At 45.3% G+C, this 23,443-nt stretch overlaps 1 protein-coding gene across 1 annotated transcript; it reads right to left on the bottom strand.

Moving 5' to 3' along the window:
• Positions 1-1,083: 1,083 nt before the first annotated feature.
• LOC142312536 (sterile alpha motif domain-containing protein 9-like) lies at positions 1,084-22,480 on the bottom strand. Its single transcript, XM_075351512.1, has 4 exons — positions 22,308-22,480; positions 8,693-8,765; positions 8,281-8,338; positions 1,084-6,482 (listed from the first exon to the last, which is right to left on the bottom strand). Exons 3-4 carry the CDS (start codon positions 8,285-8,287, stop codon positions 1,780-1,782), a joined length of 4,710 nt encoding a protein of 1,569 aa, XP_075207627.1. The 5' UTR covers positions 8,288-8,338; positions 8,693-8,765; positions 22,308-22,480; the 3' UTR covers positions 1,084-1,779.
• Positions 22,481-23,443: the final 963 nt, after the last annotated feature.

The following is a 23,443-nucleotide window of genomic DNA, read 5'->3' as shown; positions in this document are numbered from 1 at the left end:
ACTCTTTTTCTCCTCCTCCTCCCTCCAGACTCTTCTGTCCTCCTCCTCCCTCCAGACTCTTCTGTCCTCCTCCTCCTCCCTCCAGACTCTTCTGTCCTCCTCCTCCTCCCTCCAGACTCTTCTGTCCTCCTCCTCCTCCCTCCAGACTCTTCTGTCCTGCTCCTCCTCCCTCCAGACTCTTCTGTCCTGCTCCTCCTCCCTCCAGACTCTTCTGTCCTCCTCCTCCTCCCTCCAGACTCTTCTGTCCTCCTCGTCCTCCCTCCAGACTCTTCTGTCCTCCTCCTCCTCCCTCCAGACTCTTCTGTCCTCCTCCTCCTCCCTCCAGACTCTTCTGTCCTCCTCCTCCTCCCTCCAGACTCTTCTGTCCTCCTCCTCCTCCCTCCAGACTCTTCTGTCCTCCTCCTCCTCCCTCCAGACTCTTCTGTCCTCCTCCTCCTCCCTCCAGACTCTTCTGTCCTCCTCCTCCTCCCTCCAGACTCTTCTGTCCTCCTCCTCCTCCCTCCAGACTCCTCTGTCCTCCTCTTCTTTCTTCCAGACTCTTCTGTCCTTTTCCTCCCTCCAGACTCTTCTGACTTCTTTTTCCCTCCAGAATCCTCTGTCCTCTTCCTCCTTACAGAATGCTCTGTCCTCTTCCTCCCTACAGACTCATCTGTCCTCCTCCCCCTAGACTTCAATGTCTCTCCAAACTCCTCTGTCCTCCTCCTCGTCTCTCAGGACACCTGTGTTCTCCTCATTCTCCCTCCAGACTCGTGTCCTCCTCCCCCTCTAGACTTCACTGACCTCCTCCCTCCTGACTTTGGCTGTGAAAAGTGAGCGATAGGCGAGGACATGTATGGCGGATACCGGGAGGGGGTTGTCCAGAGTATGAAAAATATGGCTGCTTTGTTCTAAACACAGCCCGCTCCTGTGTCCACAGCCAGACAAGCCCCCAACACACAGAAGATAGGAGCTCCTGATCAGAAAAACAAATTCCATCTATGAACCTACTAGGTCGGAGTTTAAGGCGGAATTTGAGACAAAGAGCGATGTTCTCTTTTCATAACATTTTTATTATCTTTCCAATAAATCTGAAATGAAACAACTTTTAATTAGAAATGTATACCCATTATGTCTCTGCGGGTCCAGTGCAGACAGTGTGGGTCCAGTGCAGACAGTGTGGGTCCAGTGCAGACAGTGTGGGTCCATGGTAATAGACATATTCTGCCGTCTCTCTCCTACTTGTGCAGTTGTACACTTGGTAGTAAAGCCAAAAATGGGGGCTGATACTGCTCTATTAGAATATACAGGGCTTGGGTGAGCCCACCTCTTTGTGTGCCAGTCTTGATCACGGTGGCATAGGTCTCAAAGAATTTACTGCTCCCCTCCGGCCGCCATGTATCATTAACTACTGTGCATTAATTTGATGGGCCACATTTGGCCTCACCCCCACAACTACGAGTGGCGTAAAAATATTGAGACATTTAAACCTGTTTTAGAGCAGATTTTTGGCAGAATCTGACGAATTGTCCTCAAGGTTTCTGGATTGATCGCAGGACTTTATTCCCGCAGGTCTGGATTAGGCGCTCCTGCTCTGTAGCTCTGCTTATAGGTTTCAAGGTTTGATTATAAGTCTATATTGTCCTTCGTGATACACTTATATCACCGCCTGAGGGGCTAGTAACTGTCATTACAGAGGTAGTGGAGAGAACCTTCACCATAATAGAGGATGAGGAGGATTACATTCCTGTTCTGTAAGTAGAGATCCACTTCTTCAGTACCACATGACATTGTGGCCCAAGCTCAGGATTTGGCGTCAGTTTGCACCTGTATGTTATAAGCTACAAAGCCAATGAATGTAAACCCCAGGAAGAAGGTGACGTTCTCATTGCCGTGGGGCACCGATGAGACGTTCAAGGGCAGGATCTCAATTTTACTTTTCTTGCAATGTCCTTCTGCGTACAGTCTTCCGTTCTCGGTCCAGCCAGGGACAATTGTCAGCAGGCGGTGAACGCTATCAAACTTCCACAGGTCATCATTGTCCCACTTCATGCGCTTTTCATTCAGTGGACCGGCGATGTGCTTCTCGATGGTACTTCGGTGAATGATCTTCTGGAGGCCGTATCCCTTCCCCAGAAAGAAGAGCACATTGATTCTTTTCTTCCGAACTGGAACATTTTTGATTCTTCTCTCATGCAATTCTCGTGCCATCTGCAGAGCATTGGCCAATATGTTGTCTTTATTAGCGTCCGGTTTATCGTCGACTTTGTTATCTGGCCAGTAGAGCAGGAAGGTGAGTAGGTAGGCGCTGGGCTGGAAGGTCTTTCTAGTGTGTAGAAACCTCTTACCAAGTTCACGAAGTACCTGCAATGATAACAGTTTTGGAGATCCAGGACAGACACATCCCAGCGCTATGTGAGACATGATGTAATTGGCCATATCAGTATTATCAAGCCCCTGACAGGTGATATCCTCTGGGTACAGCGCAATTATATTTTCCAGCTTTTCACTGGATCGTTTAGTTTTTGAATCGGACAGTATGGACAGAATTGTGGCCACGCTTCCTCCTCCCAGCCTATAAATGCTCATCTTACGGACCAGCTGACTGTTAACATCGGCTTCTGTGTAGGACAGCAAAAACTCAGAGCTAAAGAACTTGGCAAAATCCTTGGTCTTCCTCAACAACCACTTTCGGGGACTGTGAACATGTTCTTCTGTCTTCTTCAGCTGTACTCCATCTTCAATTTTCTCTAACTGGAAGTAACCCACATCATCTGCAATCCACTCCAACGCATTGTACATATTTTGGTAAAGTCCCTTTAGGCGGCTGTGAAATTTAAACCATGGCTTCTCAATCTCTTCTGGTATATAATCAGTCAAAAGGTATTTCAGGAGTTCTGTGTTCTCCTCCCCTCTGTTCTTGGAGAATACGAGTTGTGATGAAAGCATCTGTAACAATCGGCAGCCCACATCAACTTCTCCGAAAAATGCAGAGTCATTCATGCTGTCTGTCTCAGCCTTTGCCGCTCTTTCTGCTGCTCTGAAACACTCCATGGATTTGAGGCTGCGTTCTATCAAGTCGATCACATCTTCTCGAGTCAGGTCATTTTTCTTCCTCTCGAGATGGACATTGAACCATCTCTTGTGCACCTGACCTTCTGTGTGTAGTATAAAGGAATGGGTAGGTAGTTGACGTCTGGCTGTCTCTGCCCATGTTTGAGCCTCCTCGAATTTCTCATGCATGTAATGTAAGCGTGCCAGCTGCTGAGCAAAGAAGGCATCCTTATCAAATTGCTCATAGGCGGCTTTCAGTAACTTGATTGCCTTCTCAGGATTTTGTTCCACTTCACAAACATGTTCAATCATGGGTGAGAAGAACGTGTCCACGCTGTCACCTCGACTTTTCCGGTAGCGCAGTAAAAACAAGTCTCGAATAAACTTTATAAATTCGTCTCGGCCAAATCTGTGCTGAAGTAGAACTTTCTCGTCAAGGAGATCATTGGCGATGTCACTCTGAGGCCGTATTTCTGACAGCTGGTTCAGCAATTCCTTAGCGATCAGAGGATGTATGATGTGGATGGAGCTGATACAAGAATTCTTCTCCCTCAACTCAATGAACAGAAGCCGGGCCTGTTCGCTTTTGTTGAGGTAGCTCTTAAAATTACATTGCCGTATTGTATTGTGCTGATCTTTGGTCATAACTCCAAGACCAAGGAAAGCCTCACAGTGTGACACAGAAATGTAGGAATTTTGGACGTAGCAATTGAGCAGCACAACGTATCTCAAGAGCCGAGTGATGTCCGACGAATGATCGATTCCTCGCAGAACGTTCTGGACAAAATCCTTCACATATTGTTTGTCGAATTCATGGCTCATAAGAACAAAGGTGATTATGAACTCTTCTTCGGGAAACTCTTTCTCCAACTCTGTTGCTTTGGTAGAGAATTCCTGCTTTTCCTTCTGGCTGAGCTTATGTGTGATAACAACTGTGTCAGATGCAGAGGCTTTAAAAAAATCTTCTGGGATATTTGATCGTTTGCAGCTCATGAGAATGAAACACGGCTTGGAATAAACAATTTTCTTTACTGCCATAGCTTCCATCAACTCATGCCTCAGGTCATCCAGGTAGTCTTCTTCACAGTCCTCCACCAGCAGCAGGACAGGCAGGCATAAGTTTGGATTGTCCTCTTCATACTCCCGGAGCTTCACGGCATGCTGACTAACAGAAACAAGATGAGATGACCTGACAATAGCACATCTTAAGACATTCTTGTTCTTCCACATGACCTGTCTTGCGACTGTACTCCCTCCACTCCCAGGATGGTGGAAAATTTTAATCCTTGCGACTGGAAGCCGGACAGTGTTTTCATACAGAATCCCATGTAGAATATTCTGGACTTTGTTACAAGCATCGCGCTCAATAAAATCTCCACACATTTTCTGTTCCGAAAGCCAGAGATGTTTCCAGCTGATCTTGCCTCCTCGATAGAAAGTCCCTTCCAGATTTTTCACCTCCTTTTTGGTCAGAAGATGAAGATTTTTATCACTGCATTCATTCACGCACAGGATTTCCAGTGAGTGCATTTTCTCCTCATCGGGAGTGTTAAGCACACAGACACCTTTGGATGACACTGGCAGATTCCGATAAGAGTTCCCAATGGGGAACATGCTCTGGACAGTAGCGTTGATGTGACTCAACTGAACCCCAACAATGCTCCTCTGCTCCAGTGTTTCTATGTTACAAGATGCTTGGGCAAGGCTGGCCCATTCCTTGTAATATTCCTTGTTTTCTGCAATACAAATTATGTCTTCTATGCCATTCATCAGGGCGTAGAAGTTGTGGAAGGTTTCGACAATGGGTTTCTCCACTGGTGACATCAGGAAAAACACCACAACATAGGTCCCTCTTGGGAAAAGCTCATCACAGATTAATGACAGTGCCTTTAGCAGGTGTTTTTTTCTAGTCTTAATCCAGGAATTTTCATCAAAAGGCTCATCACCTCCTCGGAAATTACTTCGGCCATTACAGAATATCCAGCTGGTTTGATCGAAGAGTCCAAGAGACTTTCTCAGCTCACTTGGGCTCATTCTACTGTCATTGGCATAATCTGTCAGGGAGTGGATGTTGGTGGCATGGTGTCCCTTGTATGTGGAGCACAGTCCGGACTCATCAGAGTCGGCATCAAAATCAAACACACAAAAAATCTTAAGACGTGTGAGGAAGTTGATATTTGCTAGGGAGGAAGGTTCCCACTTGTTGGTGACTAGTATGTACCAGATGGTGTCATCCATGTATTCTTTGCCTCCAGTAAGGAGGTCTATTTTCTTGGTGATGTTTTCCGTGGTTGTAGTCTCACACAGTGGTATGCATTCTGCCTTCTCTCTTCTTGCATCCACTTCCTGCAGCCCTTGGATAAACTGCACCATATCAATATCACCCTCAGGGACTGGCACAGATTTTGCGCCAATTCTGCGGTAATAGGTTTTCTTATCTAGAATTGCTTTGTTGCTCTTTTCATTAAACTTTGGTAAACTTGCTTGGAAAGCTCGTCCTTTCACAGAACCTGAATCTGGCACCACGTCCACCTCAACCACAAAGCGCTGATCTTTACACTCTTTATCGACCACCGCAATGAATTTGGGGGTGCGAATACATGCTCTGACTGCATCGTGTTCTCCTTTATTAAAACACCTCTCAATATAGTCCAGTGCATCGACGTACACGTCCTGCTCCTTCACCGTGATCCCCATTATCTGTCCATGTGTACAGCGCTTGTCTTCTTTGCTATCCAACACTCCAAAATGTATTGTTCCATTAGTCCTCACGTTCATACAAGCACAAGCGAATCTGATCACCTCGGAGGCAAATTTTGCCTGGAGTCTTGTACGGTCCAGCTTAGAGGCAGTAATGAGGGACTTATACTCATGACATGGAGTGATGAGGTCTTCTACTCCAGATTCTGGAGGAAGGACTTGGCCCTTCACATATTTAAAGTTCCCAATGTCTTTATTGAATGGGCGGAAATTAGCAGTAGACAAGGAGGGTGAGAGCTGAGGCTGGAGGGCGCTGTGGTCCGATGTACTGCTGTTTTGAGTTTCTTCTGAGCTTTCGGTTTCATCTTTGGGAAGTTTCTTTGGAGAGCTTACAGTATCTGACTTTACAGGAGACAAGACGTCCTCAGGTTTACTATAGACCTCAGATGAGTTTCCTGATGCTCCCATTTCCTCTGGAATTTTTTGATATTTTTTGTCCTCATCAGGTCTTTGTTCTGTGTTTTGCTCCCCTTCTTTGGAGAGCAGCTCATCCCTCTTTTTGATCAGCAGTTTGATGGGACCGTGTTTCATTCCAAAATTTATTAAGAACTGTTCGTCTATTTCTTTCAGCACCGGCCCCGAGACTTCCTCCTCGTAGAGCTTGTCAACGTACTTCTGGTTTATGGGAATGGACTGGAGCCAGTGCGAGACATGCTGCTCGGTCCACTCACTCAGAGGCTTCGTCTTGTAATCTAAAGGAAGGAGAGACATAGTCAGTGTATAGACCAAAGGACAATTATCCAGATAAAGGATACTGTCAAGTACTTAAAGGGAACCTATCATGTCCCCATATGCTGCTACCCTGCAGATATAAGGTTAATCTGCAAGTTAATAGCATTACAATGCTGTCCGGCTGCCTGAATGAAAATGCAGGTACTGGGTAAAAGTGATCTTTATTCCTCCCAGAAGCCGCTAGCTTTCAGTCATAGAGGTGTGCATGGAGTGGCTACTGTTCACAGCATTGTAAGCGGAGGATGTAAGTAAGATGCTCCACAAATTTCTCACATGTACCGTATTTTTTGGATTGTAAGACACACTTCTCTTCCCAAAAATTTGGGAGGAAATTGAGGGAAGTGTCTTCTAATGCGAATGTAGCTTACCGGGAGGTGAAGAATGGGCGCTGTGCTGGCTGCGGGGAGCTGTGCTGGCTGCGGGGGGGGCTGTGCGGAGAAGGGTGGTGCAGTGGGTGAGATGTTCTGTCGGTGGAGCAAGCTTCAAATAATGGCACCCGGAGTTAGTGCATGCCCAGATAGAGCTCTCAGCTAAAAAGCTCATCTGCGCATGCGCCGCCTCCGGCCCATTGATCTCCCAGCAGCGGACTGAAGGAAAATGGCGCCTGGAGGTGGCATATGCGCAGATGAGATATCGGGTTGTCATTGAGCCGAGAGCTCAATCTGCGCATGTGCTGACTGCAGGTGCCATTTCTTTGAAGCTCGCACCGCCGATAGAGCATCAGTGACACCCGCCACACCGCCCTGTTCCACACAGCCAGCACGGTGCCCGCAGCCAGCACAGCCCCCATCATAGCGCCTGCAGCATCGCCCTACTCCAGCACCGCTCCCGCCTCCTGTGACTCCGCTCCACCACCGGTGCCGCCCCCCTTCCGGTAAGACACCACCGGAGTATAAAGGTTGCTTTACACGCAGCGACATCGCTAGCGATGTCGCTCGTGAAAGCACCCACCCCCGTCGTTTGTGCGTCACGGGCAAATCGCTGCCCGTGGCGCACAATATCGCTAGGACGCGTAACACGTACTTACCTTCCTAGCGACGTCGCTGTGGGCGGCGAACAACCTCTTTTTTTAGGGGGAGGTTCGTGCGGCGTCACAGTGACGTCACACAGCGGCCCGCCAATAGAAGCGGAGGGGCGGAGACCAACTGCATTACTGGCACGCCCACCTCGTTGCCGGCAGGACGCAGTTACGTTGTTGTTCGTCGTTCCCGGGGTGTCACACATAGCGATGTGTGCTGCTTCAGGAACGACCAACAACCTGCGTCCAGCACAAGCAACGATTTTTGGGAAATGAACGACGTGTCAACGATCAACGATATGGTGAGTATTTCTGATCGTTCACACTCGCTCATAGGTGTCACACGCAACGACGTCGCTAACGAGGCCGGATGTGCGTCACGAATTCCATTACCCCGACGACATATCGTTAGCGATATCGTTGCGTGTAAAGCCCCCTTTAGACAGACCCCATTTTTTTATTTTTTTTTACCTTTTTTATCTTTAAATTTGGGGTGCATCTTATAATTTGTGTGTCTGATAAAACGAAAAATATAGTACATAGATAGAAATCTGGCAATCACCTGCAGAGATTTCAAAGAATAATATACCTCGCTGCAATCATGCAGATGGGCTGAGATTCATGTTGTTTGTGCAGCATGAATGGTCAGATGACTCCTGCTAACCCCTCCCCCCTCATTTAAATACAGTGTCAGATATCAGTGTGAGGGCGGCCAATGGCTATTCTTGTTCTGGACTTACCCGCCATTGGTGCTGGGTGCAGGCAGCCTAGTGGTCAGCAAAGAAGGCACAGGTGATCCTGAGAGCAGAAAACCAAGAGTCAGCGTAGAACTGTCAGTACACAGTACAGTGTCACAGAGGGGGGGGTGAGACCCAAAAACAAAAATCGCCCTAACCATAGATGTACGTACACAGCATCACCCACCAGTCCCACTTCTGGGAAGAGGCTGTCAGTACAGGGGCTGCTGGGAGATGAGCCTGAAAGGTTGTCTGGGGCCTAACACTTTTGCATTGGAATCCTACTCCTAGCAGTCACCTATCGACAAGACTGCAACAGCATTGTTACCTCCTAAAGTGGGACTGAACAACATTGGGGCAACCCAGTAAAGCCCTCTGCCCAGTAATAACCCTGCTAGGTTCCTTCTGTACTTACTGTATAGTGGAGATGACTGGCACCATCAAAGAGGTCACGGGGGAAGAACCCCTTAGGGAGTGATTTTCATCTCCTATAAATAATGATGAGACACTGTCACCAAGAGAACACATGACAACGACAAACAGAACCAGAAAAGAATACAACACCAGGAACCAGCAAAACAGAATACAGCACTCAGAACCAGAGAAAAATATTATGATACCCAGAACCAGAGAAATCAAGTACAACACCAGGAACCGGAAAAACAGAATACAGCACTCGGAGCCAGAAGATAAAGAATATAATACCCAGAACTAGAGAAAAGTAATACGAAATCCAGAACACGGGTAAAAGAAGAATACGACTCCCAGAACCAGAGAAAAAGAATATAACACCAAGAACCGGAAAAACAGAATACGGCACTCAGAACCAGAAGATAAAGAATATAACACCCAGAACCAGAGAAAAAGAAAACGACACTTGGAAACAGAAAAAAAGAATACGACACCAGGAACCGGCAAAATAGAATACGACACTCAGAACCAGAAGATAAACAATATAATAACCAGACCTAGAGAAAAGGAATACAAAACCCAGAATATGGATAAAAAAAGAATATTACATCCAGAACCAGCTACTTACAAAGATGGCCACACGCTAGAGCTCATCTTCACCCGTCTCTGTTCCCTATCTAATCTTCCTAACGCGCCTCTCCCCCTGTCTGACCACAACCTACTCACATTCTCTCCCCTCTCTTCTCCAAGTACACAACCCCCTCCACAAACTTTCACACCCTCGCAGAAATCTCAATCACCTTGATTTACGCTCACTTTCTCAGTCTCTTTTCCCTCTTGCAGACATTGCTTCTTCACACGATGCAGATGCTGCTGCCACTTTATACAACACTACAGTCATGGCCAAAAGTTTTGAGAATGCTACAAATATTAATTTTTACAAAGTCTACTGCTTAAGTTTTTCTAATGGCAATTTGCATATACTCCAGAATGTCATAGAGTGATCAGCTTAACAGCAATTACTTGCAAAGTCAATATTGTCTAAGAAAATGAACTTTAACCCCCAAAACACATTTCAACATCATTGCATTCCTGCCTTAAAAGGAGCAGCTAACATTGTTTTAGTGATTGTTCCATTAACACAGGTGTGGGTGTTGATGAGGACAGGGCTGGCGATCAATCAGTCATGATTAAGCAAGAATGACACCACTGGACACTTTAAAAGGGGGCTGGTGCTTGGTATCATTGTTTCTCTTCAGTTAACCATGGTTCTCTCTAAAGAAACACGTGCAGCCATCATTGCCCTGCACAAAAATGGCCTAACAGGAAGAGTATCGCAGCTACAAAGATTGCACCTCAGTCAACAATCTATCGCATCATCAAGAACTTCAAGGAGAGAGCTTCCATTGTTGCCAAAAAGGCTCCAGGACGCCCAAGAAGAACCAGCAAACGCCAGGACCGTATCTTAAACCTGTTTCAGCTGCGGGATGGGACTACCAGCAGTGGCGAGCTAGCGCAGCAATGGCAGCAAGCTGGTGTGAGTGCTTCTGCACGCACTGTGAGGCGGAGACTGCTTGAGCAAGGCCTGGTTTCAAAGAGGGCAGCAAAGAAGCCACTTCTCTCCAGAAAAAACATCAGGGACCGACTGATATTCTGCAAAAGGTACAGGGACTGCTGAGGACTGGGGTAAAGTCATTTCTCAGATGAATCCCCTTTTCGATTGTTTGGGACATCTGGAAAACAGCTTATTAGGAGAAGAAGAGGTGAGTGCTGCCACCAGTCTTGTCTCATGCCAACTGTTAAGCATCCTGAAACCATTCATGTGTGGGGTTGCTTCTCAGCCCAGGGAATCGCACCACTCACAGTCTGGCCTAAAAACACCGCCATGAATAAAGAATGGGACCAGAATGTCCTCCAAGAGCAACTTCTCCCAACTGTCCAAGAGCAGTTTGATGCCCAACAATGCCTTTTCCAGCATGATGGAGCACCTTGCCATAAAGCAAAGGTGATCACTAAATGGCTCATGGAACAATACATAGAGATTTTGGGTCCATGGCCTGGAAACTCCCCAGATCTTAATCCCATTGAGAACTTGTGGGCAATCATCAAGAGACGGGTGGACAAACAAAAACCAACAAATTCTGGCAAACTGCGAGCATTGCTTATGCAAGAATGGACCGCGATCAGTCAGGATTTGGTCCAGAAGTTGATTGAGAGCTGCCAGGGAGAATTGCAGAGGTCCTGAAGAAGGGGCAACACTGCAAATACTGACTTGCTGCATTAACTCATTCTGTCAATATAACCTTTTGGTCTGATAATATGATTGCAATTATATTTCTGTATGTGATGTAAACATCAGACAAACACAATTAAAAACCAGAGGGCAACAGATCATGTGAAAATATAATTTTGGTGTCATTCTCAAAACGTTTGGCCATGACTGTACAATCTCTGCTGATCTCAAATCAGCTGCCCCACTCACACACACCAAATCCGCACAATCAACAGGCAACAATGGCACACGAGTCAGACTAAAGAATTGCGACAGGCTTCCAGAATCGCTGAGCGCAGATGGAAGAGGTCTCATTCCACTGAGCACTTCATGGCATACAAATAGGCCCTCATCACTTTCAAGTCCGCACTCACTTCTGCAAAACAAACCTACTTCTTATCCCTCATATCTTCTCTCTCACAATCCTAAACATCTATTCAACACTTTCAATTCTCTCCTCTGTCCCCCGGCACCACCTCCGTCTCCTCTCATCTCAGCTGAAGACTTTGCCTATTTCTTCAAGCAGAAGATTAACAACATCAAAGCAATCTTTGGCCCACAATCCCCACAGCCACTCCTCACAACTACTCAGCCTTCTTCCTCCAAATCCAGCTTCTCCACCATGACAGAACATCTTTCCACTCTACTCTCAAGATCACATCTCACAACCTGCCTGTTTGATCCAATCCCATCCCACCTCATCCCCAATCTCACCGCAATCCTCATCCCGACCCTAACCCATCTCTTCAACCTATCACTATCAACTAGTGTATTCCCTTCATGCTTTAAACATGCCTCCATCACACCCATCCTCAAAAAGACCTCCCTTGACCCTTCCTCTGTGTCAAACTATCGTCCCATATCACTTCTCCCCTATGCCTCAAAACTACTGGAACAGCATGTCCATCTTGTACTGTCCTCCCATCTCTCTTCCTGTTCCAACTTTGACCGGTTACAATCTGGCTTCCGACCCCATCATTCCACTGAAACTGCCCTAATCAAAGTCACTAATGACCTACTCACCGCAAAATCCAAGCGACACTACTCTGTCCTCCTCCCCCTGGACCTGTCCTCTGCCTTCTACACTACTCTGTCCTCCTCCTCCTGGACCTGTCCTCTGCCTTTGACACAGTAGACCATTCCCTCCTACTACAGATTCTCTCATCTCTGGGCATCACAGACTTGGCCCTATCTTGGATCTCCTCATACTTAACCAAACGAACTTTCAGCGTCTCCCACTCTCACACCACTTCCTCATCTCGCCCCCTATCTGTCGGTGTCCCCCAAGGCTCAGTTATTGGACCCCTGCTGTTCTCCATCTACACCTTCGGCCTGGGACAGCTCATAGAGTCCCATGGCTTTCAGTATCATCTCTATGCTGATGATACGCAGATCTACCTCTCTGGACCTGACATCACCTTTCTACTAACCAAAATCCCACAATGTCTGTCTGCTATTTTATCCTTCTCTGCGCGATTCCTAAAGCTTAACATGGACAAAACAGAATTCATTGTCTTTCCTCCTCTTCACTCAACCCCCCCACCTGACCTATCCATCAATGTTAATGGCTGCCCACTCTCCCCGGTCCCTCGTGCTCACTGCCTGGGAGTAACTCAAGACTCTGATCTCTCTTTGAAGCCACACATCCAAGCCCTCTTCACCTCCTGCCGCCTCCAACTCAAAAATATTTCCCAGATTCGTATATTCCTTTCCCAAGAAGCTGCAAAAACCCTAGTGCATGCCCTTATTATCTCCCGCCTGGATTATTGCAACCTCCTGCTCTGTGGCCTCCCTTTTAACAGTCTCACACCCCTACAATCTATTCTAAACTATGCTGCCCAGCTAATCCACCTGTCCCCCCGCTACTCCCCGACCTCTCCTCTCTGCCAATCCCTTCACTGGCTTCCCATCGCCCAACGACTCCAGTTTAACACTAGAACTACTGGACTTGTGACACCTATATAGAAATACATAGTGCAAAGTAGTCAAAATGACTACCTCAGTAGTTCTAGTGTTAAAACACCAACCATGACCTATAAAGCCATCCACAACCTGTCTCCTCCCTACATCTGTGACCTAGTCTCCCGGTACTTACCTGCACGTAACCTTCGATCCTCACAAGACCTCCTTCTCTACTCCCCTCTCATCTCCTCTTCCCACCATCGCATCCAAGATTTCTCCCGTGCCTCCCCCATACTCTGGAATGCTCTGCCACAACATATTAGACTCTCTCCTACCTTAACAAGCTTCACAAGGAACCTGAAGACCCACCTCTTCTGACAAGCTTATAACCTGCCGTAACACTCAGTCTGATATAGCGCCGCACAACCAGCTCTACCCTCACCTACTGAACCCTCACCCATCTCTTGTAGACTGTAAGCCCTCGCGGACAGGGACCTCTATCCTCCTGTACCTGTCTGTGTCTTGTACTGTTTATGATTATTATACTTGTCCCTCTTATGTATACCCCTTTCACATGTAAAGCACCATGGAAAAGATGGCGCTATAATAATAATAATAAATAATAATAATAATAGTAACTAGAGAAAAAAAGAATATAACACCAGGAATCGGCAAAATAGAATACGACACTCAGAACCAGAGAAAAAGAATTTGATACACAAAACCGGAGAAAAGGAATACGGCACCCAGAACCAGAGAAAAAGAAGAAAACAACACCCAGAATTGGGGGAAAGAAGAATACGACATTCAAAACTGGGGAAAAACAGTAGAACACGTAGAACCAGTGAAAAGAAGAACACGACACCCCAAACTAGGGGGAAGGACTACGACACCTGGAACTCAAGAAATGCACATGGCACCCGAAAGCGGAGAAAAGATGAACCCAACACCCAGAACTGCGGAAAAGAAGAATACAACAATCTACATAAGATGTGGGAATGGGTAGACAATGGATGGAGGGGATGTAATTGTGATAAATGTGGAGTAATGCACCGAGGACGGAGTCATCCTATAACTGCATATACATTACATGGAAGAAGTAAACTCGGGACTACAGAACCGGAGAAGGAGCGGGGGATTGTGGGTACAAGTAACTGAGCAGTAACACTCAATGTCAGGCAGCAGCTGCAAAAGGGAGGAGAAAAATAGAGACTAGATCCCAAAGTTTTGTTAACCCACTTATAGATCACTTGTACGACCACATCTGAAATATGGGATCAAGTTTTGGGTTTCACATTTTAAAAAGGACATTCAGAAGTTAGAATCAAAGGCGGCAACTAGATTATTACAAGGAATGGAGGCCGCCCGTATGGTAAGTAATGGAGGCCGCCCGTATGATGAGTAATGGAGGCTGCCCGTATGATGAGTAATGGAGGCCGCCCGTATGATGAGTAATGGAGGCCACCCGTATGATGAGTAATGGAGGCCGCCAGTATGATGAGTAATGGAGGCAGCCCGTATGATGAGAGGCGGAAAAAAAGACGTCTCAGAGGAGATCTCATTTATATGTATAAATACATGTGTGGTCAATATAAAGGACGGCGCAGGACTTATTCCTTCCACAGACAATACTAAGGACCAGGGGACACCCACTGCGGGGAGAAGAAAAGAGATTCCGGCAGCTAAATAGGAAATGGTTCTTTACAGTTAGAGCAGTCAGACTGTGCAATGCGACCACAAGAGGTAGTAATGGCCGATACTAGAACAGCTTTATATCAGGGCTGGATGATTTCCTCAGTACATAGAATTGTTGGTTATAGATGATTTAGTGATGAAATATATAATTAGTGGAGGAAAGATGATGGAACAAGGGCTTTTATCAACCTATGTAATTATGTAACTGTGAAACAACACCCAAAAGTAGCAAAAAAGAAGAATATGACATGCAGAATAGGGGGAAAATAGAATATGACTCTCGGAACCAGACAAAAACAAAAGTATGACATCCAGAATCGGCTTAAGGGTTCTTTTCCACTTGCGAGAACATCGGCTTGCGCTCGCACCAGTGTTAATTAATGAGGCAGTGTCCTCTTGCCTTTTATTTCTCTACACGATTTGTTCTCGTTGAAATCGCAGCACGCTGTGTTTGTCAGTGTATCTCGCACCAGACTTGCTATGGGTGCGAGAAAAATATCGCACGGCATTAAATACGCATGTCACACGGATCCTTGCTGAGAAAAATCTACACACTCTCACGGCACTCGCACAAAATACGGATGCTAGATGAGAACAAAAAAATCAGACCATACTCATGACACTCGTCCACGAATATCGCAGTGATTATTTTATCACAAGTGGAAAAGAGCCCTAAAAAGAAGAATACGACATCTAGAACCGGAGAAAAAGAAGAGTGCGATACCTAGAGCCGGGAAATAATAGAAATATGACACGTAAAAGAAAAATATGACACCAAAAACTGGGAGAGAAAGAACGCAATACACGGAGACAGGAATTAATAGAAACATGACACCCAGAATCGGAGAAAAAGAAGAATATGACACCAAGAACCAGGGAAAGGAAGAATACGACCCCCAGAAAAAGGAAGAAAAGAAGACTATGACACCAAGAACCAGGGAAAGGAAGAATATGACCCCCAGAAAAAGGAAGAAAAGAAGAATAAGACACCAAGAACCAGGGAAAGGAAAAATACAACCCCCAGAAAAAGGAAGAAAAGAAGAGCATGACACCAAGAACCTGGGAAAAGAAGAATACGACCCCCAGAAAAAGGAAGAAAAGAAGAATATGACACCAAGAACCAGGGAAAGGAAGAATACGACCCCCAGAAAAAGGAAGAAAAGAAGAATATGACACCAAGAACCAGGGAAAGGAAGAATACGACCCCCAGAAAAAGGAAGAAAAGAAGAATATGACACCAAGAACCAGGGAAAGGAAGAATACGACCCCCAGAAAAAGGAAGAAAAGAAGAATATGGCACCAAGAACCAGGAAAAGGAAGAATACGACCTCCAGACAAAAGGAAGAAAAGAAGAATATGACACCAAGAACCAGGGAAAGGAAGAATACGACCCCCAGAAAAAGGAAGAAAAGAAGAATATGACACCAAGAACCAGGGAAAGGAAGAATACGACCCCCAGAAAAAGGAAGAAAAGAAGAATATGGCACCAAGAACCAGGAAAAGGAAGAATACGACCTCCAGACAAAAGGAAGAAAAGAAGAATATGACACCAAGAACCAGGGAAAGGAAGAATACGACCCCCCAGAAAAAGGAAGAAAAGAAGAATATGACACCAAGAACCAGGGAAAGGAAGAATACGACCCCCAGAAAAAGGAAGAAAAGAAGAATATGGCACCAAGAACCAGGAAAAGGAAGAATACGACCTCCAGACAAAAGGAAGAAAAGAAGAATATGACACCAAGAACCAGGGAAAGGAAGAATACGACCCCCAGAAAAAGGAAGAAAAGAAGACTATGACACCAAGAACCAGGGAAAGGAAGAATACGACCCCCAGAAAAAGGAAGAAAAGAAGAATATGACACCAAGAACCAGGGTAAGGAAGAATACGACCCCCAGAAAAAGGAAGAAAAGAAGAATATGACACCAAGAACCAGGAAAAGGAAGAATACAACCCCCAGAAAAAGGAAGAAAAGAAGAATATGGCACCAAGAACCAGGGAAAGGAAGAATACGACCCCCAGAAAAAGGAAGAAAAGAAGAATATGGCACCAAGAACCAGGGAAAGGAAGAATACGACCCCCAGAAAAAGGAAGAAAACAAGAATATGACACCAAGAACCAGGGAATGGAAGAATACGACCCCCAGAAAAAGGAAGAAAAGAAGACTATGACACCAAGAACCAGGGAAAGGAAGAATATGACCCCCAGAAAAAGGAAGAAAAGAAGAATATGACACCAAGAACCAGGAAAAGGAAGACTACAACCCCCAGAAAAAGGAAGAAAAGAAGAATATGGCACCAAGAACCTGGGAAAGGAAGAATACGACCCCCAGAAAAATGAAGAAAAGAAGAATATGGCACCAAGAACCAGGGAAAGGAAGAATACGACCCCCAGAAAAAGGAAGAAAAGAAGAATATGACACCAAGAACCAGGGAAAGGAAGAATATGACCCCCAGAAAAAGGAAGAAAAGAAGAATAAGACACCAAGAACCAGGGAAAGGAAGAAAAGAAGAATATGACACCAAGAACCAGGGAAAGGAAGAATACGACCCCCAGAAAAAGGAAGAAAAGAAGAATATGACACCAAGAACCGGGGAAAGGAAGAATATGACCCCCAGAAAAAGGAAGAAAAGAAGAATAAGACACCAAGAACCAGGGAAAGGATGAATACGACCCCCAGAAAAAGGAAGAAAAGAAGAATATGACACCAAGAACCAGGGAAAGGAAGAATACGACCCCCAGAAAAAGGAAGAAAAGAAGAATATGACACCAAGAACCAGGGAAAGGAAGAATACGACCCCCAGAAAAAGGAAGAAAAGAACAATATGACACCAAGAACCAGGGAAAGGAAGAATACGACCCCCAGAAAAAGGAAGAAAAGAACAATATGACACCAAGAACCAGGGAAAGGAAGAATACGACCCCCAGAAAAAGGAAGAAAAGAAGAATATGACACCAAGAACCAGGGAAAGGAAGAATACGACCCCCAGAAAAAGGAAGAAAAGAAGACTATGACACCAAGAACCAGGGAAAGGAAGAATACGACCCCCAGAAAAAGGAAGAAAAGAAGACTATGACACCAAGAACCAGGGAAAGGAAGAATACGACCCCCAGAAAAAGGAAGAAAAGAAGACTATTACACCAAGAACCAGGGAAAGGAAGAATATGACCCCAAGAAAAAGGAAGAAAAGAAGAATAAGACACCAAGAACCAGGGAAAGGAAGAATACGACCCCCAGAAAAAGGAAGAAAAGAAGACTATGACACCAAGAACCAGGGAAAGGAAGAATACGACCCTAGTAAGTGTTCATGAAAAAAATATAGTTCTACCTCTGTACAAGTCACTAGTGCGACCGCACGTAGAATACTGTGTACAATTCTGGTCACCGATATATAAGAAGGACATAGCTGAACTGGAGAGGGTGCAGAGAAGAGCCACCAAGATTATTAGAGGAATGGGTGGGCTGCAATACCAAGACAGGTTATTAAACTTGGGGTTATTTAGTTTGGAAAAACGAAGGCTTAGGGGGGATCTAATCACAATGTATAAATATATGAGGGGACAGTACAGAGACCTTTCCAAAGATCTTTTTACACCAAGGCCTGCGACTGGAACACGGGGGCATCCACTACGTCTTGAGGAAAGAAGGTTTAATCATAATCACAGACGAGGATTCTTTACTGTACGAGCAGTGAGACTATGGAACTCTCTGCCACATGATGTTGTAATGAGTGATTCACTACTAACATTTAAGCAGAGCCTGGACGCCTTTCTTGAAAAATGTAATATTACCAGTTATGTATATTAGATTTTATGACAGGGTATTGATCCAGGGAACTAGTCTGATTGCCGGATGTGGAGTCAGGAAGGAAATTTTTTCCCCATTGGAACTTGTTTGCCACATTGGGGTTTTTTTGCCTTCCTCTGGATCAACATGTTAGCCTACAGGTTGAACTAGATGGACTTAGAGTCTCCCTTCAACCTTAAAAACTATGATACTATGATACTATGACCCCCAGAAAAAGGAAGAAAAGAAGAATATGACACCAAGAACCAGGGAAAGGAAGAATACGACCCCCAGAAAAAGGAAGAAAAGAAGAATATGACACCAAGAACCAGGGAAAGGAAGAATACGACCCCCAGAAAAAGGAAGAAAAGAAGAATAAGACACCAAGAACCAGGGAAAGGAAGAATACGACCCCCAGAAAAAGGAAGAAAAGAAGACTATGACACCAAGAACCAGGGAAAGGAAGAATACGACCCCCAGAAAAAGGAAGAAAAGAAGACTATGACACCAAGAACCAGGGAAAGGAAGAATACGACCCCCAGAAAAAGGAAGAAAAGAAGACTATTACACCAAGAACCAGGGAAAGGAAGAATATGACCCCCAGAAAAAGGAAGAAAAGAAGAATAAGACACCAAGAACCAGGGAAAGGAAGAATACGACCCCCAGAAAAAGGAAGAAAAGAAGACTATGACACCAAGAACCAGGGAAAGGAAGAATACGACCCCCAGAAAAAGGAAGAAAAGAAGAATATGACACCAAGAACCAGGGAAAGGAAGAATACGACCCCCAGAAAAAGGAAGAAAAGAAGAATATGACACCAAGAACCAGGGAAAGGAAGAATACGACCCCCAGAAAAAGGAAGAAAAGAAGAATAAGACACCAAGAACCAGGGAAAGGAAGAATACGACCCCCAGAAAAAGGAAGAAAAGAAGAATATGACACCAAGAACCAGGGAAAGGAAGAATACGACCCCCAGAAAAAGGAAGAAAAGAACAATATGACACCAAGAACCAGGGAAAGGAAGAATACGACCCCCAGAAAAAGGAAGAAAAGAAGAATATGACACCAAGAACCAGGGAAAGGAAGAATACGACCCCCAGAAAAAGGAAGAAAAGAAGAATATGACACCAAGAACCAGGGAAAGGAAGAATACGACCCCCAGAAAAAGGAAGAAAAGAAGAATATGACACCAAGAACCAGGGAAAGGAAGAATACGACCCCCAGAAAAAGGAAGAAAAGAAGAATATGACACCAAGAACCAGGAAAAGGAAGAATATGACCCCCAGAAAAAGGAAGAAAAGAAGAATATGGCACCAAGAACCAGGGAAAGGAAGAATACGACCCCCAGAAAAAGGAAGAAAAGAACAATATGACACCAAGAACCAGGGAAAGGAAGAATACGACCCCCAGAAAAAGGAAGAAAAGAACAATATGACACCAAGAAACAGGGAAAGGAAGAATACGACCCCCAGAAAAAGGAAGAAAAGAACAATATGACACCAAGAACCAGGGAAAGGAAGAATACGACCCCCAGAAAAAGGAAGAAAAGAACAATATGACACCAAGAAACAGGGAAAGGAAGAATACGACCCCCAGAAAAAGGAAGAAAAGAACAATATGACACCAAGAACCAGGGAAAGGAAGAATACGACCCCCAGAAAAAGGAAGAAAAGAACAATATGACACCAAGAAACAGGGAAAGGAAGAATACGACCCCCAGAAAAAGGAAGAAAAGAACAATATGACACCAAGAACCAGGGAAAGGAAGAATACGACCCCCAGAAAAAGGAAGAAAAGAAGACTATGACACCAAGAACCAGGGAAAGGAAGAATACGACCCCCAGAAAAAGGAAGAAAAGAAGACTATTACACCAAGAACCAGGGAAAGGAAGAATATGACCCCCAGAAAAAGGAAGAAAAGAAGAATAAGACACCAAGAACCAGGGAAAGGAAGAATACGACCCCCAGAAAAAGGAAGAAAAGAAGACTATGACACCAAGAACCAGGGAAAGGAAGAATACGACCCCCAGAAAAAGGAAGAAAAGAAGAATATGACACCAAGAACCAGGGAAAGGAAGAATACGACCCCCAGAAAAAGGAAGAAAAGAAGAATATGGCACCAAGAACCAGGGAAAGGAAGAATACGACCCCCAGAAAAAGGAAGAAAAGAAGAATATGACACCAAGAACCAGGGAAAGGAAGAATACGACCCCCAGAAAAAGGAAGAAAAGAAGAATAAGACACCAAGAACCAGGGAAAGGAAGAATACGACCCCCAGAAAAAGGAAGAAAAGAAGAATATGACACCAAGAACCAGGGAAAGGAAGAATACGACCCCCAGAAAAAGGAAGAAAAGAAGACTATGACACCAAGAACCAGGGAAAGGAAGAATACGACCCCCAGAAAAAGGAAGAAAAGAAAACTATGACACCAAGAACCAGGGAAAGGAAGAATACGACCCCCAGAAAAAGGAAGAAAAGAACAATATGACACCAAGAACCAGGGAAAGGAAGAATACGACCCCCAGAAAAAGGAAGAAAAGAAGAATATGACACCAAGAACCAGGGAAAGCAAGAATACGACCCCCAGAAAAAGGAAGAAAAGAAGAATATGACACCAAGAACCAGGAAAAGGAAGAATATGACCCCCAGAAAAAGGAAGAAAAGAAGAATATGGCACCAAGAACCAGGGAAAGGAAGAATACGACCCCCAGAAAAAGGAAGAAAAGAACAATATGACACCAAGAACCAGGGAAAGGAAGAATACGACCCCCAGAAAAAGGAAGAAAAGAAGAATATGACACCAAGAACCAGGAAAAGGAAGAATATGACCCCCAGAAAAAGGAAGAAAAGAAGAATATGGCACCAAGAACCAGGGAAAGGAAGAATACGACCCCCAGAAAAAGGAAGAAAAGAACAATATGACACCAAGAACCAGGGAAAGGAAGAATATGACCCCCAGAAAAAGGAAGAAAACAAGAATAAGACACCAAGAACCAGGGAAAGGAAGAATACGACCCCCAGAAAAAGGAAGAAAAGAAGACTATGACACCAAAAACCAGGAAAAGGAAGAATACAACCCCCAGAAAAAGGAAGAAAAGAAGAATAAGACACCAAGAACCAGGGAAAGGAAGAATACGACCCCCAGAAAAAGGAAGAAAAGAAGAATATGACACCAAGAACCAGGGAAAGGAAGAATACGACCCCCAGAAAAAGGAAGAAAAGAAGACTATGACACCAAGAACCAGGGAAAGGAAGAATACGACCCCCAGAAAAAGGAAGAAAAGAAGACTATGACACCAAGAACCAGGGAAAGGAAGAATACGACCCCCAGAAAAAGGAAGAAAAGAAGACTATTACACCAAGAACCAGGGAAAGGAAGAATACGACCCCCAGAAAAAGGAAGAAAAGAAGAATATGGCACCAAGAACCAGGGAAAGGAAGAATACGACCCCCAGAAAAAGGAAGAAAAGAAGAATATGGCACCAAGAACCAGGGAAAGGAAGAATTCGACCCCCAGAAAAAGGAAGAAAACAAGAATATGACACCAAGAACCAGGGAATGGAAGAATACGACCCCCAGAAAAAGGAAGAAAAGAAGACTATGACACCAAGAACCAGGGAAAGGAAGAATACGACCCCCAGAAAAAGGAAGAAAAGAAGAATATGGCACCAAGAACCAGGGAATGGAAGAATACGACCCCCAGAAAAAGGAAGAAAAGAAGACTATGACACCAAGAACCAGGGAAAGGAAGAATACGACCCCCAGAAAAAGGAAGAAAAGAAGAATATGGCACCAAGAACTGGGAGAGAAAGAAAGCCGTACCCGGAGACAGGAAGAAATAGAAACATGACACCCAGAATCGGAGAAAAAGAAGAATATGACACCAAGAACCTGAGAATGGAAGAAAAGAAGAACACGACACCCAAAAACGGGAAAAGCAAAGTGTGTGACAATCAGTTCTTACCAGACCTCTGTGAGTCTTCTCTCTGCAGCCATTACCCCTCCTCTCTGCGCTGTGTGTATTTGGGGGGAGTCTCCTCCTCTGGGTTTGGAATCTGATCACTTTCTATTTCCTCATGATGACGAGAGGGACAGGGCGCATGTGAACACCAAAGACCAATGGTGACCACAGGAAACTAAGGAGAGAGACAACCACAGAAACACAGGGAGAGACTGAGAGAAAGAGAGCGAGAAAGGGATAAAGAGCCTAATAGAGAAACAAAACAAGAAGGAAAGTCAGAAAGACCGGATGTATGAATAGCAGGGAGGCACATATAAAAAAAGCACGACTGCTACTAAAGGGAACTCACTACAAACAGAACAGCCGCCACTAGAGGGAGCTCACTACACACACAGAACAGCCACCACTAGAGGGAGCTCACTACACACACAGAACAGCCACCACTAGAGGGAGCTCACTACACACACAGAACAGCTGCCTCTAGAGGGAGCTCACTAAACACACAGAACAGCCACCACTAGAGGGAGCTCACTATACACACAGAACAGCCACCACTAGAGGGAGCTCACTACACACACACAGAACAGCCACCACTAGAGGGAGCTCACTACACACACAGAACAGCCACCACTAGAGGGAGCTCACTACATACACAGAACAGCCACCACCAGAGGGAGCTCACTACACACACACAGAACAGCCACCACTAGAGGGAGCTCACTACACACACAGAACAGCCACCACTAGAGGGAGCTCACTACACACACAGAACAGCCACCACTAGAGGGAGCTCACTACACGCACAGAACAGCCACCACTAGAGGGAGCTCACTACACACACAGAACAGCAGCCACTAGAGGGAGCGCACTACACACACAGAACAGCCACCACTAGAGGGAGCTCACTACACACACAGAACAGCCACCACTAGAGGGAGCTCACTACACACACAAAACAGCCGCCACTAGAGGGAGATCACTACACACACAGAACAGCAGCCACTAGAGGGAGCTCACTACACACACAGAACAGCCACCACTAGAGGGAGCTCACTACACACACAGAACGACCACCACTAGAGAGAGCTCACTACACACACAGAACAGCCACCACTAGAGGGAGCTCACTACACACAGAA

Source organism: Anomaloglossus baeobatrachus, chromosome 5 (genome assembly GCF_048569485.1).
Source record: "Anomaloglossus baeobatrachus isolate aAnoBae1 chromosome 5, aAnoBae1.hap1, whole genome shotgun sequence".
Classification (NCBI taxonomy): Eukaryota; Metazoa; Chordata; class Amphibia; order Anura; family Aromobatidae; genus Anomaloglossus; species Anomaloglossus baeobatrachus.
Note: the sequence above shows the minus strand (reverse complement) of the source record. Positions and strands in the feature narration are given on the sequence as shown.